The sequence below is a fragment of the Chiloscyllium plagiosum genome, unplaced genomic scaffold (assembly GCF_037043375.1).
Source record: "Chiloscyllium plagiosum isolate Xiang-an unplaced genomic scaffold, Cpla_swu_hap1 HiC_scaffold_35, whole genome shotgun sequence".
NCBI lineage: Eukaryota > Metazoa > Chordata > Chondrichthyes > Orectolobiformes > Hemiscylliidae > Chiloscyllium > Chiloscyllium plagiosum.
Genome location: NW_028270173.1, coordinates 58,500,357 through 58,513,160, shown reverse-complemented (window position 1 = coordinate 58,513,160; position 12,804 = coordinate 58,500,357). Strand labels below are relative to the sequence as shown.

Sequence of the window (12,804 nt, the reverse complement as noted above, 5' to 3'; positions counted from 1 at the left end):
ATATGGGCCCTGAGAGGGTTCACCTCAGCTGAGGAGAAAGCCCTCAAGAACCCAGAACATCCATAGATAAAAGCCCTAAAAATTTGAAAGCTGAAGTCTGGCGGGAGGGCAATAAAAGAGCTGACGAATTGCCCAGAGAGTGGCTGACAAAGATAATCTATGGGATCCCTATGATTCAGGGATAGTGGCAACGATAACGAGTGAGGAAGGAGCTGTGTGCAGGGAGAAAAATGAGTTGAAAAGACCCTGGCAGGCTCGTGAAAGAGTAGTGTAGAAAAGTGTGTTATTTAAGGGGAACAAGAGGCTGGTGCCTCAGGGTTACCAACTGGAGTTCATGCAGTCAGCCCATGGAGGCCCCGATGCAGGATGTCTGGGAAGTGAGGGAACCTGGGAATATATGAGAGAGGTGGGATGGTAGTTGTAGATGTGGAGGCCCATATGAAAGGATCTTTGGACTGCTTCCAAATTATCATAGAGTCCTCAGAACAGGAAAGCCATATTGGGAGTTACCAAACAGGTGGATGGGCAGTGGTGGTCCATACAAATCGATTTTATTGGTCCTCTGCCCGTGACTAAAAGATGGAATACCTACCTGCTTCTGGGAGACAATTTTACAAAGTGGCTGAAGGGTTTCTCTGGTAGGTTGGATCCTGGTGAAGGAAATGCTTTTGAGGTGAGGTTTGCCGGATATAGTGGAATGGGATTAGGGAAGTTATTTCACGGGACAAGTGATGCAAACTACCTTAAGATTGTTGGAGACAGAGGGTAAATAGCGTGTATCCCACACTGCTAAATTTTCAGGAATAGTGGAGTGCATGAACAAGGACCATTAAAATGATCCTGCAGAACAAAACTCATTGGTCAACCTCAGAGATAGGATGAGGTGTTTCACTTGGCCCTCATGAATATATGGAGACAGATATTGAAGTGGATGGATTACTCGCTGACGAGTCAGTTACAGGCTGCTGCAGAATCTCTCATGCCTTGTAATACTGACATTTACACTAACACCAGCAGATAAAAAGGTGAACTACATCAATTCACTCATGATCTATGGATATGGTTGCAGCAATTGTACAGACAAGCAGCCACTGGGAACAGACACTAGTCAAATAAAGTGTTGCTGATGCCAAATGAAACACAGGAGTGTGATGTTGGAAACCAGTCGATGGTACAGAACGATGCAAAGGGTAGGAAGTTTCGAGACCTGAACAGTATTGTGGACTAGGACAGTCCCATGGTCAATGCTGTTCAACTGTCCAAGTACGTGAGTTGGTTCCACGTTAACCAGATGAAGAGGGTCCTCGTGCCGAATTTAACCACAGGGTGGAGGGTTGCACTGGCTTCACGCTCTATACGCAAACTCACTCCCCGATGAGCTCAATGATGTGGGATGAGGTTCATGCTCTCCCACAAGGCGGGTGAGGGGTTGGAAATCCCCGGTTACATTTCCATCCAAAGGACTGTCCAGAAACGGAGACTGCCTCCTCTGGTCCTGTCAACCTGTAAGTCTGAACTTGCCTTGTTAACCAGTGGGCAACCCATCAGTCGCTGAAGCCTGGGCAGTGAGGTCAACCTATCAAAGACTGATGACGCAAGCTGCTTACATGGATGTGGTATAAGAGATCATGCCTCAGGGCAGTAGCTAGCTAGCTCAAGAACAGAAGTTATCTGATCAGTTGGATGGAGCAGGCTGATCATCTGTTTCGGTCTGATCCTTGCACAAGTCCATGTAAACCGGGTCACTTGTGATTGTCAGCATCCTTCGGGTAAACTTGCGATGTATTACTATTACTGTGTTGCAGTCACCTTTAATGAATATGACTGTCCACCTGGGAAATTCACGACCATGTCACTGTGGGTCTTTGTGTGGCTGATAAGCCTGACCTAAAAGCTGCATCTCCAACTAAACATAATTGTAGTATACCTTGCTTTGCATAGAACATAGAACAATACAGCGCAGAACAGGCCCTTCAGCCCTCAATGTTGCACTGACCTGTGAACTAATCTAAGCCCATCACCCTACACTATCCCATCTTCATCCATATGCTTATCCAAGGACTGTTTAAATGCCCCTAATGTGGCTGAGTTAACTACACTGGCACGCAGGGCATTCCACGCCCTTACCACTCTCTGAGTGAAGAACCTGCCTCTAACATCTGTCTTAAATCTATCACCCTTTAATTTGCAGCCAAGCCCCCTAGTACAAGCAGACATCATCATCAGAAGAAAAAGAACTCTCACTGTCCACCATATCTAATCCTCTGGTCATCTTGTATGTCTCTATTAAATTGCCTCTTAGCCTTCTTCTCGCCAATGAGAACAGACCCAAGTCCCTCAGCCTTTCCTCATAAGACTTTTACTTCAGATCAGGCAACATCTGGTAAATCTCCTCTGCATCTTTTCCAATGCTTCCACATCATTCTGGTAACGGGGTGACCAGAACTGCACACAATACTCTATGTGAGGCCGCACTAGCGTTTTGTACAGTTGCAGCATGACATCACAGCTCTGGGACTCAATCCCTCTCCCAATAAAACCTAACACACTGCCTTCTTAACAGCACTGTCAACCTAGGTGACAACTTTCAGGGATCTATGTACATGGACACCAAGATCCCTCTGTACATCAACACTACCAAGTATCTTACCATTGATCCAGTATTCTGCCTTCCTGTTATTCTTCCCAAAGTGAATCACCTCACATTTATCTGCATTGAACTCCATTTGCCACCTTTCAGCCCAATTCTGCAGTTAATTGTTAACATCTAGTCTCATTCATGCTACCTATGTGCCCTCTGACTATTTGCTTTCTCCTTTCCCTTCCACTACATCGAGGTGCAGTCCCAAGGTAGGTAGATGGGGTGGAGGGTACAGCCTTATAGTGAAACCTTCTGGCTTCAGACTTTTGGGTGGGCAACCTTTGGGGCATTTGAGGCCCTAGGGGCCCAGACTCCTGAAAGTTTCATAGTCAGAAGCAGATTTACCTGCTCAGCTGGAACTCTCAGCCTTGAGATTGCAGGGAGGGTGGACAGATTGAACACCTATAGGAGAACCTGAATGTAGTTGCTGTCCAGCTGGGTGTTGGCTGGGATAATCCTGTCGCCGTGTGTACAGTTCTGTACAATTAGAACATAACTTAGACAAGGACACGGCTGCTTTCAGGGAGGAGATTGTAGGTTAGCTTTTCTCTTCAGGATGGTCCTGGAGTAATGAATAGTTTTGACAGAGGAAAGCAGGACCAGTCATGTTGATATGGTGCAGTCAGATCAAGTGTTGGATGGTTACGCCAGTTGCGAACCAGATACACTCAAATCTTCGTCAATGTACACGATAAGCAGAAAAAGCAACCAGGAAGGAAAAGTGTGTAATGCCAGAGGGCAGGAAGAAAGAACTTACCTTGTTTTGCTTTATTATATTTTCTTGTTTTATTTTTCTTTTAAAAATATTTTTGCTGGACTGACAATGTAGCAATCACTGACCACATGTCAGTTGACCCCAATTTCAGGAAAGTTCACATCAGTAATAACCAGGCGACAAAATCATACATCATATCTCTGGAATGTCCAACTTCATCTGCCATAAAGACAAGTCAAATCAACATAAAGCAACCATAGACAAGATGTCTAAGTCAGACTTAGAACAAAGGAAACCATTAAAACTCAAATTTCCTGTTCCTAGAATCCTTTGGAAAATGTCCTTAAAGACTTTGGAGATTTCTGACTTATGTAAACTTAATAGTCACCCAGGAAACATTACTGGATTAAAAATCCATTCTAACTCCTGGATACCTTAAATATTGCTGCTGTGTTGAATACTGCTGAAACAATTTTTTCAAAGCATTTCATCTTACACACATCAGGACAATTCTCAAGAAATATCAGTCAAGAAAACAATATATTTTCTACATGAGAGGAGCATGCTGATTAGTTGACCACTGGACTCTGATTGGTAGAAAGCACCGTGAATGATGACTAACAGATAATTGCCAAGCTTTGTTTAAATGTTAAACCAGTCAGATTGACTCTAATTGATCAAGGAATTGTTCTAAGAAACGAACCAGTGAAAGACTGTCACCTATGTTGTTGCATTGAAACAGGCACAATGTGTGTATATGTTCTATCTGGAAGGATCAGGCTGTTGTGTATTAAAATAGATTCCAGTATGCCATACAATTGTACCACACTGCTCACCTGAATGATAATCCTGAATTGGTTGCTAGCATAATTCTTTGCACACTTGGAATTACATAGCAAATATGAGAAACATCAAAAATGGGAGCAGGAGTGGGCCATTTAGCTCTTCAGGCCTTCTCTGACATCCAGTACAATCATGGCTGATCATCCAACTCAGTCCCCTGTTCCTGCATACCCTTAGTCCCATTAGCCCTAAGAACTATATCAAATTCCTTCTTGAACACCTTGTTTTGCATTCAAGCACTTTCTGTGGCAGAGAACTTCAACAACCTCTGGGTGAAGAATCATGTCCTCATCTCAGTCTTAAATGGTTTATCCCATATCATTAGAATGTGACCCTTGGTTCTGTAATCCCAAGACATTGGGAACATCGTTCCTCTGTTTACCCAGGAGACAAGTGAATGGATTGGGCCATCCCAGCCAGAGGTCTCTCAACCTTGAGACAATCTTGATGTTCACTTTGGATAGCAAAAGAGCCACTGGCTCTGAGATCAAGTAAGACAGCAAAAGTTGTGCAGAATTCCATGAAGCTGCCCAAAGGTTTCAAACAGAATTTCCTCATCTGTCAGCTTGTGCTAGCTGCTGAGAGTGGCAAGTGGTTGCAGAATTGTAATTGGAGGAGTTGGTGTTAATTGACTGGACGAGGAAGAGCGACTTTCTGGAAAAGTTTGACTTTGTGTGGATTAACTTTACTGAGACTGCTGGAGGGATCAAAGGCAGCTTGATGCCCAGAGTCAGTACCTTGCTTTTTACCAGCTTGATAACCAAGATTGTGCTTGCCCATGTCACCTAGACTAGGATCTTAGAGGTCTTGTTGGTTAGAAATGATGACCCTTCTCAGGTCTGCCTGGCAATACCTGCAAAGTTAGGAGAAGACGCTGGGGAACTCTAGCACTTCTTATTTGACGCAGCCATGGGGCAGAATCAGTTCATATACAAAAAATGGGAGGTTTCATCTGGACATTATCAATTCTGCAGTCACTTCATTTTGCTTCAGAGAACATTAGCAATTAAACGCTGATGGTATGATGTCCATGTTCAGTCTTGAGATCTGCTGAAAATGACCCAACAATTTACTTCAATTTCTTGGAATTCCATTTTACAAACTATGAAGTTTCTGAGATGTCCAGGAAGTTCCCCATTTCGTTATTTCTTGCAGTGTTGTCTAATTCTAGGCGACAAACTGTGATACTGAAAACACAACAGTCTTTTCCATTTATCAACCTCAAATATTAAACATAACCCTTTTGAAATAGTAGGTTTATTACAGGTTTATATCCACAAAGGAAGTAAATATTGTTCACAATAGTATTTATGGAATAATTGCATATATTATTATATTAGGGGGATGGTTGAAATATCTTTCATTACTGTGGGAAAGATCTTGAGAATAAATTAGTGTGCCATCCTTAAGGGAAATCATCATTTGCAGTCCGAAAGCTTCTTAAGGAGGAGGTAATTATTATTTCTCACGTTAAATGGTGTTGAATATATATATTCATAGAACAACAACAGAAGCATCACAATAAGAATACAAAAACATCAATACAGATTTTTTTAAAAGGCCATGACACTTGTATAAAGAGCCATTAGTCTTAAAAATGGCCATTACAGTCTAATAGAGGGCCAATACAGTCTATTAAAGGGCAAGTGTGGTCTCGTAATGGGCTATTACTGTACATCCTAATAAGTTGCAATTACAGTCTAATAGAGGGCCATTGCAGTCTAATAAATTGTCCTTACAGTCTAATAAAGGTCCATTACAGTCTAATAAATTGACATTTCAGTCTATTATAGGGCCATTAAAGTTTAATAAATCACCACTGCAGTCTAATAAATGACCAGTGTAATCTAATATACTCCCACCAGAGTCTAACAAAGGGTTGTTGCAGTCTAACAAAAGACCAAACTAGCTTATGAAGGGCCATTTACAGCATGTCTGCATTACATAATCAAGGAAACACCTGATTGCAATCCATTGAAACAATACAAATGAAATCGGCATATATATTTACATATATTTACAAATAAAGCATTCTGAAATGGAAGTACAAGGTTCCAGATACCATGCAGGATTTGTCAGTACACTGTATGTAGGTAACGAGGTTGGTGGGGTGATTGGTGCTGTCACCCAAGACTGAGACCTCCCTCAAGGGAGAAGTATTGTTAACTTTGAAAATGATTTCTCACACACCTCACATGTGAATGGTCTCTCCCTTGTGTGAATGCGTCGGTGAATCACCAGGGCCGAAGGTTGTGCAAAGCCCCTGTTACATATCTCACACATGAAGGGTTTCTCCCCTGTATGAACTCTATGATGTATCAAGAGGCTTTTGGAACATGGTCAGTCAGACAGAGAACAATTGATGGGACTCAAAAAGTATGCACAATGTCCAGGACACAGAAACTGTCCTCAGATTCGCTCTGGATTGATTCATCGTAGACTATTAAAAATCTCGTTGATTTTTTAAAAAATTAATTCATGGAGTGTGGGGATTGCTGGCTGGGCTGGCATTTATTGTTGATCCCTAATTGTCCCATGATCCAAGTGGCTTGCTAGGGATATTTTAAAGGGGAGTTAAGAATCAAGCACATTGCTGTGGGTCTGGAGTCACACTTAGGCCAGACCAGGCAAGCACAGTATATTTCCTTCCCGACAGGGCAATAGTAAACCAGATGGGTTTTAATGACAATTGACAATATTTATATGATCACTATTAGGTGAGTTATTAATTCCAGATTTTTCAAAATAGAATTCAAGTTTCACCATCTGCCATGGTGGGATTCAAACTCATGCCCTGAGAACATTAAGCCTTGGGTTCTGGATTACTGGCAAAGTATCACTGGGCTATCACCTCTCCAGAGGAAGAATGGAGTCTGAAGATTTAAAGGTGCAGAATCAGATGACAGGATTGTAGTGAGCATCTTCACGAGAACATGGTGAGGCAGAGTGGTGAGCCAGGATAACACCTAACCATGAACTATTTATTACTGAAAGACTGCGAGAAGGACTTATCACAAACCTTTCACAGGAATGGTTTCTCCTGTGTAAATGTGTTGATTTGACTGGCGGATTTCTAACCATCATAACAATTGTGTTGTGGGAGGTTGGAGAGAATAGATCTTGCATGAGAACAGTTCCTTCTGTGTGAATCTGTTCGTGTACAGAAAGCCTTGGTGACTCTGGGAATGTCACGTATCTTGAATTGAATGGTTCCTCTGTACGTTCAATGATCATCCAAACTCTCCATTACACACCCCACACTTGACGCTTTCCTCCATGTGTGGATTTGTTTGTGTCGGCGGAGGTTTGTTAACTTTGAAAATGATTTCTCACACACCTCACATGTGAATGGACTCTCCCTTGTGTGAATGCGTCGGTGAATCACCAGGGCCGAAGATTGTGCAAAGTCCCTGTTACATATCTCACATATGAAGGGTTTCTCCCCTGTATGAACTCTATGATGTATCAAGAGGCTTTTAGATGTCGCAAACGTTTGGTCACAAACTTCACACTTGAAGAGTTTCTGCCCTGCATGGATTGTCTGATGAACCAGGAGGTTTGATAACCGTGTAAAAGCTCTGTGACACATCTTGCATATGAACAGTTTCACCCCCATGTGGTGTACATGGAGATTTGATGACCGCAAGCAAGATTTCTCACATACCTCACAAGTGAATGGTTTCTCCCCTGTGTGAATGCATTGGTGTCCGTGGAGATTCCATGACTCTGAAAATGAAGTGCCACAAACATCATGCATGAATGGTTTCTCATCAGTGTGAATGTGTTGGTGTTTTACTCGGTCTAATAATTGTCCAAATCCCTCCTTACGCACTTCGCACTTGGGGAAATTCTCTCTGGTGTGGAGTTTATGATGTCGAAGGAGGTGAGATGATTGTCCAAAGGCTCGGTCGCACACCTCACATTTGAAAGGTTTCTCCCCTGTGTGAATCCTTTGATGCATCAGGAGATGGGAGGATTGGATGAAAGCCTTCTCACAAACCTCACATTTGAAAGGTTTCTCCCCTGTGTGAATCTTCTGGTGTCTTAGCAGCCTTGTAGATGTCACAAAAGCTTTATCACAAACCTCACATTTGAAGGGTTTCTCCCCTGTGTGGATTGTCTGATGGACCATGAGGTTTGATGATAGTGTGAATGATTTGTTGCATACCTCGCAGGTAAATGGTTTCTCCCCTGTATGGATGCGTTGGTGCACACGGAGGTTCGATGACTGCGAAAATGATTTGTCACACACCTCGCATGTGAACGGTTTCTCCCCGGTGTGAATACGCCGGTGAACAAGGAGGGCCGATGACTTTGAGAAGGACTTATTACACACCTCACACCTGATGGGCTCTTTCCCAGTGTGCATGTGTTTGTTTCTCACAATTATTGATGACTGTATAAAATCCTGATCCTGCACCTCACTCTTAAATGGTTTTACTTCCATGTGGCCGATCAAGGATGTACCTTGTGTATTATAGGTTCTTATAATCCTGTGCAGCTCTCCTCACACTCGAACAGCTTCTCTTCAGGAATGAGTCCGTAGTTCATGAGGCTCGATAAATGACTGAAGCTCTCACCACACTGCAGTTCACTCACACTTCTTCCCAGCCTCACCGTGACCAATCACCCACAGCCAAACCTTCAGAAAGGTTGGTTCTGACAGAAGGCTCCACGCCACTGACCAGTTTCACATCAGATGGTATGTCAAAGCTCCCCTAACCTGACCAATTTTCAGATGATGGTTTCACTGCCCAACTTTACTGTGTTAAGCAATGCTGTGAAGGGACTGGAAATCTTCCCAAGGTTGTGCAGTTGTTTCTTGGATGATAGTCAGGAAATAGCTGCAGGTCTATCCTCTCTGTATTCTCTGATGTAGTACAGTACAATCCTTCTGTAAAACAGGAAAAGGAAACATGATTTCCTCCAACTCCCTCTCCTCTTTTGTGTGTGTATGTGTGGGGTGGGCGAGTGGGGTCAGATACAAGCCTTTTCATTTTCCTTACTTGGCTGTTACACACCCTGCATTTCCAGCAGGGACAATGTTTGCTCTTGGTTCCTATCCAAAGTGGCTACTTTCTTTTCTTGTGCTCAGCCCCTATATGAGGGCAATAGACTAAACAACTGGATGGAGTGTAAAGCAGGCTATTGTTTCACTATGAGCTTGTATCATGTTGGTAAAGTCCAGTATCATCCTTAAGTATGAGTATAATACAGAAATCACTCAGGCTAAATGTGAATTCCAGCATGTTTACCAAAATGACTTGAAGAAAACCCACAAAGAAAGGGCAGGAAACACAAGAACCTATAAAAATATTGCTTCAGTATAGTTGATTGAAGGGTTTAGGTTTATCCTGGGAAATTAGTTACACTGTGCAAAGACAGGATTAAACTTAAAGAAGAAGCATATAATTGCACAAAGATTGTGCAGGTCAGAAGATTGGTCAGAATGTAAAACCCAGCAGAGAATAACCAGAAATTTAATAAGGAGGGGATAAATAAGATTTTGAGTGAAAGCTAGCTAAGAAAACATGAAACAGATAGTAAGGTTAGGTAATGATATTTCAAAAGTGAGCATTGGTCCTGTAGAAAGTGAGTCTCGGAAATTATGCAAAATCAAGAGACAGCAAATCAGTTTAACTAACGCTGTGGAGGACATAAATAACAACCCAGAATTGCTGAAAATCAGGAAATGAAAAGAATCAAGGAACTCAAAAAAACAATCACCAGGGAAATGGTACTGAGCACCTTGCTGAAGTGGCAGATGCAACTACAGTTACAACATTTAAAAGATATTTGACAGAAAGTGAAGACTGCAGATGCTGGACATCAGATCAGAGGAGATGGATTGAAATAGTAAGCTCAGAGGTGGAGGCGGAGGCAGCGGCAGAAGTGTTCGACGTCACAAGGCGTATTGAATTCGTTGATGCCTGGACGGAGGGGGTGAAGGTAAGGCCTTTGCTGAGGACTGATCGGTTGACCTCAGTGAGGGGTGGTCTGGGAGGGATGGTGAAAACTTGGCAGGGCTGGGAGCTAGGATGTAGTATAGGTGATTGAAAAAGTAAGCTCGGAGACGGCGGCGGCGTAAGAAGTGTTCGACGTCACAGCTCAGCACCAATCTTCCTTTCCAACAATCTGCTCCACCCTCCTCTCCAACCTATCACCTTCAGCTCCACCTCCATCCACCTATTGCGCTCTTAGCTACCTTCTCCCCAGCCCCAGCCCCACCCCCCCTCCCAATTATATCTCCGCCCCAGAGGCTCTCAGCATCATTCCTGATGAAGGGCTTTTGCCCAAAACATCGATTTTCCTGCTCCTCGGATGCTGCCTGACTTGCTGTGCTTTTCCAGCACGACTCCAAATTTGGTATGCTAGACATCAGAGTTAAGAGTGTGGTTCTGGAAAAGCATAGCAGGTCAGGCAGCATCTGAGGAGCAGAAGAATCGACATTCCGGGCAATGCCATTCCTCAGAAATGCATTTAAAAGACAGAAACAGGAAAGGTTTAGAACTATATGGACCAAACACAGGGAAGTGGGATTAGTTTAGTTTGGGAAACTTGGTTGGCATGGATGAGTCAGACCTAAGGGTCTGTTTCTGTGCTGTATGATTCTATGTAAGATGACAAATCCTGAAGCACTTCAAGAGACTTTTAAAAATGTGGCTGGTGAGATTCTTAATATGTTGGTTTTAATTTTTCAAAATTCTCTTGATTCAAGAATAGTTCTGTTACATTGGAAGATAGCAATTATCTTTTATTCAAACAGTGAGGGAGACAGAAAACAGAAAATTACAGGCCAATTAGATCAATATTTGTCACTGGGAATATGTTATAAACTATTATTGAATATGTTAAAGAAAGGCACTCAGTGAGGTAATCAGGCAGAATCAGCACAGTTTTTGTAGTGATTGGAACATTATCAGCCAGATGGACCTCAGAGTTGAGGAAGTAGGTTTCAAGGTGGCTCCATGGTTAGCATTGCTGCCTCACAGCACCAGGGGCTTGGGTTCAATTCCAGCCTTGAGGTGACTGTCTAAGTGGAGTTTGCACGCTCTCCCAGTGTCTATGTGAGTTTCCTCTGGGTGCTGCGGTTTTCTCCCACAGTCCAAAGATGTGCAGATTGGTCGTGCTAAATTGCCCATAATGTTCAGGGATGTGTAGGTTAAATGCATTAGTCTTGGGGGTTACAGGGATAGGAAAGCGGGTTGGGTCTGGGACGGATGCTCTTCGGAGTGTAGGTGTGGACTTGTTGGGCCAAATGGCCTGTTTCCATACTGTAGGTATTCTATGGTAACTGTTCTGGAGTTATTAATAAAGGTCATTGAACCTGAAACATTAAACTCTGCTTTCTCTCTGCAGATGCTGCCAGATCTGGAGTTTCTCTATTTCTGCAATTTCTATTTTTCATTTCATTGCTGTGTATTAGTTTTGGAGATCTGGACGTAGTGAAAGACTTAAACTCAGTTTTTGTTTTAAACTTGGAGCAGAATACACAGAGTATTGGGAGATCTCAGCAAGATTTGAAAAGACAGGAATCACTCAGATCCCAACACAAAGGGAATTGACTATTTCACAATTCAGGATAACCACCAGTTCCCAACACATATACAGAAGTCAACAATAGGAAATCAGTAAGAGTCTTCAGATACTCTGCACCTCCCAGATAATTACACCACACGGTCTCATATTCAGGAATGAGCCATCAACAAATCTCAGCCTGGAAATCAGAGGGAAATGCTTCCAATAAACACACTCAATATCCAACACACAGCTCCAGTCACACAGTTCAGCACAAAGCACCGAGTAAACAGCTCTCTCAGCTGGATCTTCTCACACAGCATAAGGGACATTTCCACCCCTGACTGCCCACAGGATAGTCAGACTGCCTGAAGATTGGTGTGGATATTATGGGATACAATTTGTATAAAAGCTGCTCCTTCACTCACCATCTCCTCACTTGGTTTTCAGTCCCTATAGGAAGTGAACCAGCTCTGGAAGAGGAAGAGGAGACAATGTGCAGAGTGGGTGGGCTCTCTGATTGACGTCTCTCACAGTCAATCCAAATATTTCTGGAGCAACATGAGTTTCCCGAAACTTGGGAAACTGACCGGGGAAATGGAGGTGACTTTGAGCAGCAGATCAGGTGGGGATTTAAACTTGTCAATGTCCCATCTGAATAAAACCTCACATTGCAGCTGCTGTCTCAGTTCCCCTGGTAAATGTTTGACAGAGATTTCTAGTGTGGGAATAGCGTTCTTCATCCTCAAAGAATTTCAAACTGCCAACATATATTGTGTTTAGTTCTGGTCACCTCATTATAGGAAGGATGTGGAAGCTTTAGAGAAGATTTACCAGGATGCTGCCTGGACTGGAGGGCATGTCTTAAGAAGAAAGGTTGAGGGAGCTTGGGCTTTTCTCATTGGAATGAAGGAGGATGAGAGGTCAATTGACAAAGGTGTACAAGATGAAGAGAGGCATAGACAGAATGAATAATCAGAGACGTTTTCCCCTGGGTAGAAATAGCTATCACAAGCGGGCATAATTTTAAGGTGACTGGAGGAAGATTTAAGGGACATTGTCAAGGGTCGGTTCTTTACGCAGAGAG

At 43.0% G+C, this 12,804-nt stretch overlaps 1 protein-coding gene across 1 annotated transcript; it reads right to left on the bottom strand.

Moving 5' to 3' along the window:
- Window positions 1-3,270: 3,270 nt before the first annotated feature.
- LOC122541598 (uncharacterized) lies at window positions 3,271-9,648 on the bottom strand. The gene has a single exon (XM_043678460.2). The coding sequence runs from the start codon at window positions 8,644-8,646 to the stop codon at window positions 7,423-7,425; it is 1,224 nt and encodes a 407-aa protein (XP_043534395.2). The 5' UTR covers window positions 8,647-9,648; the 3' UTR covers window positions 3,271-7,422.
- Between the last annotated feature and the right edge of the window lie 3,156 nt (window positions 9,649-12,804).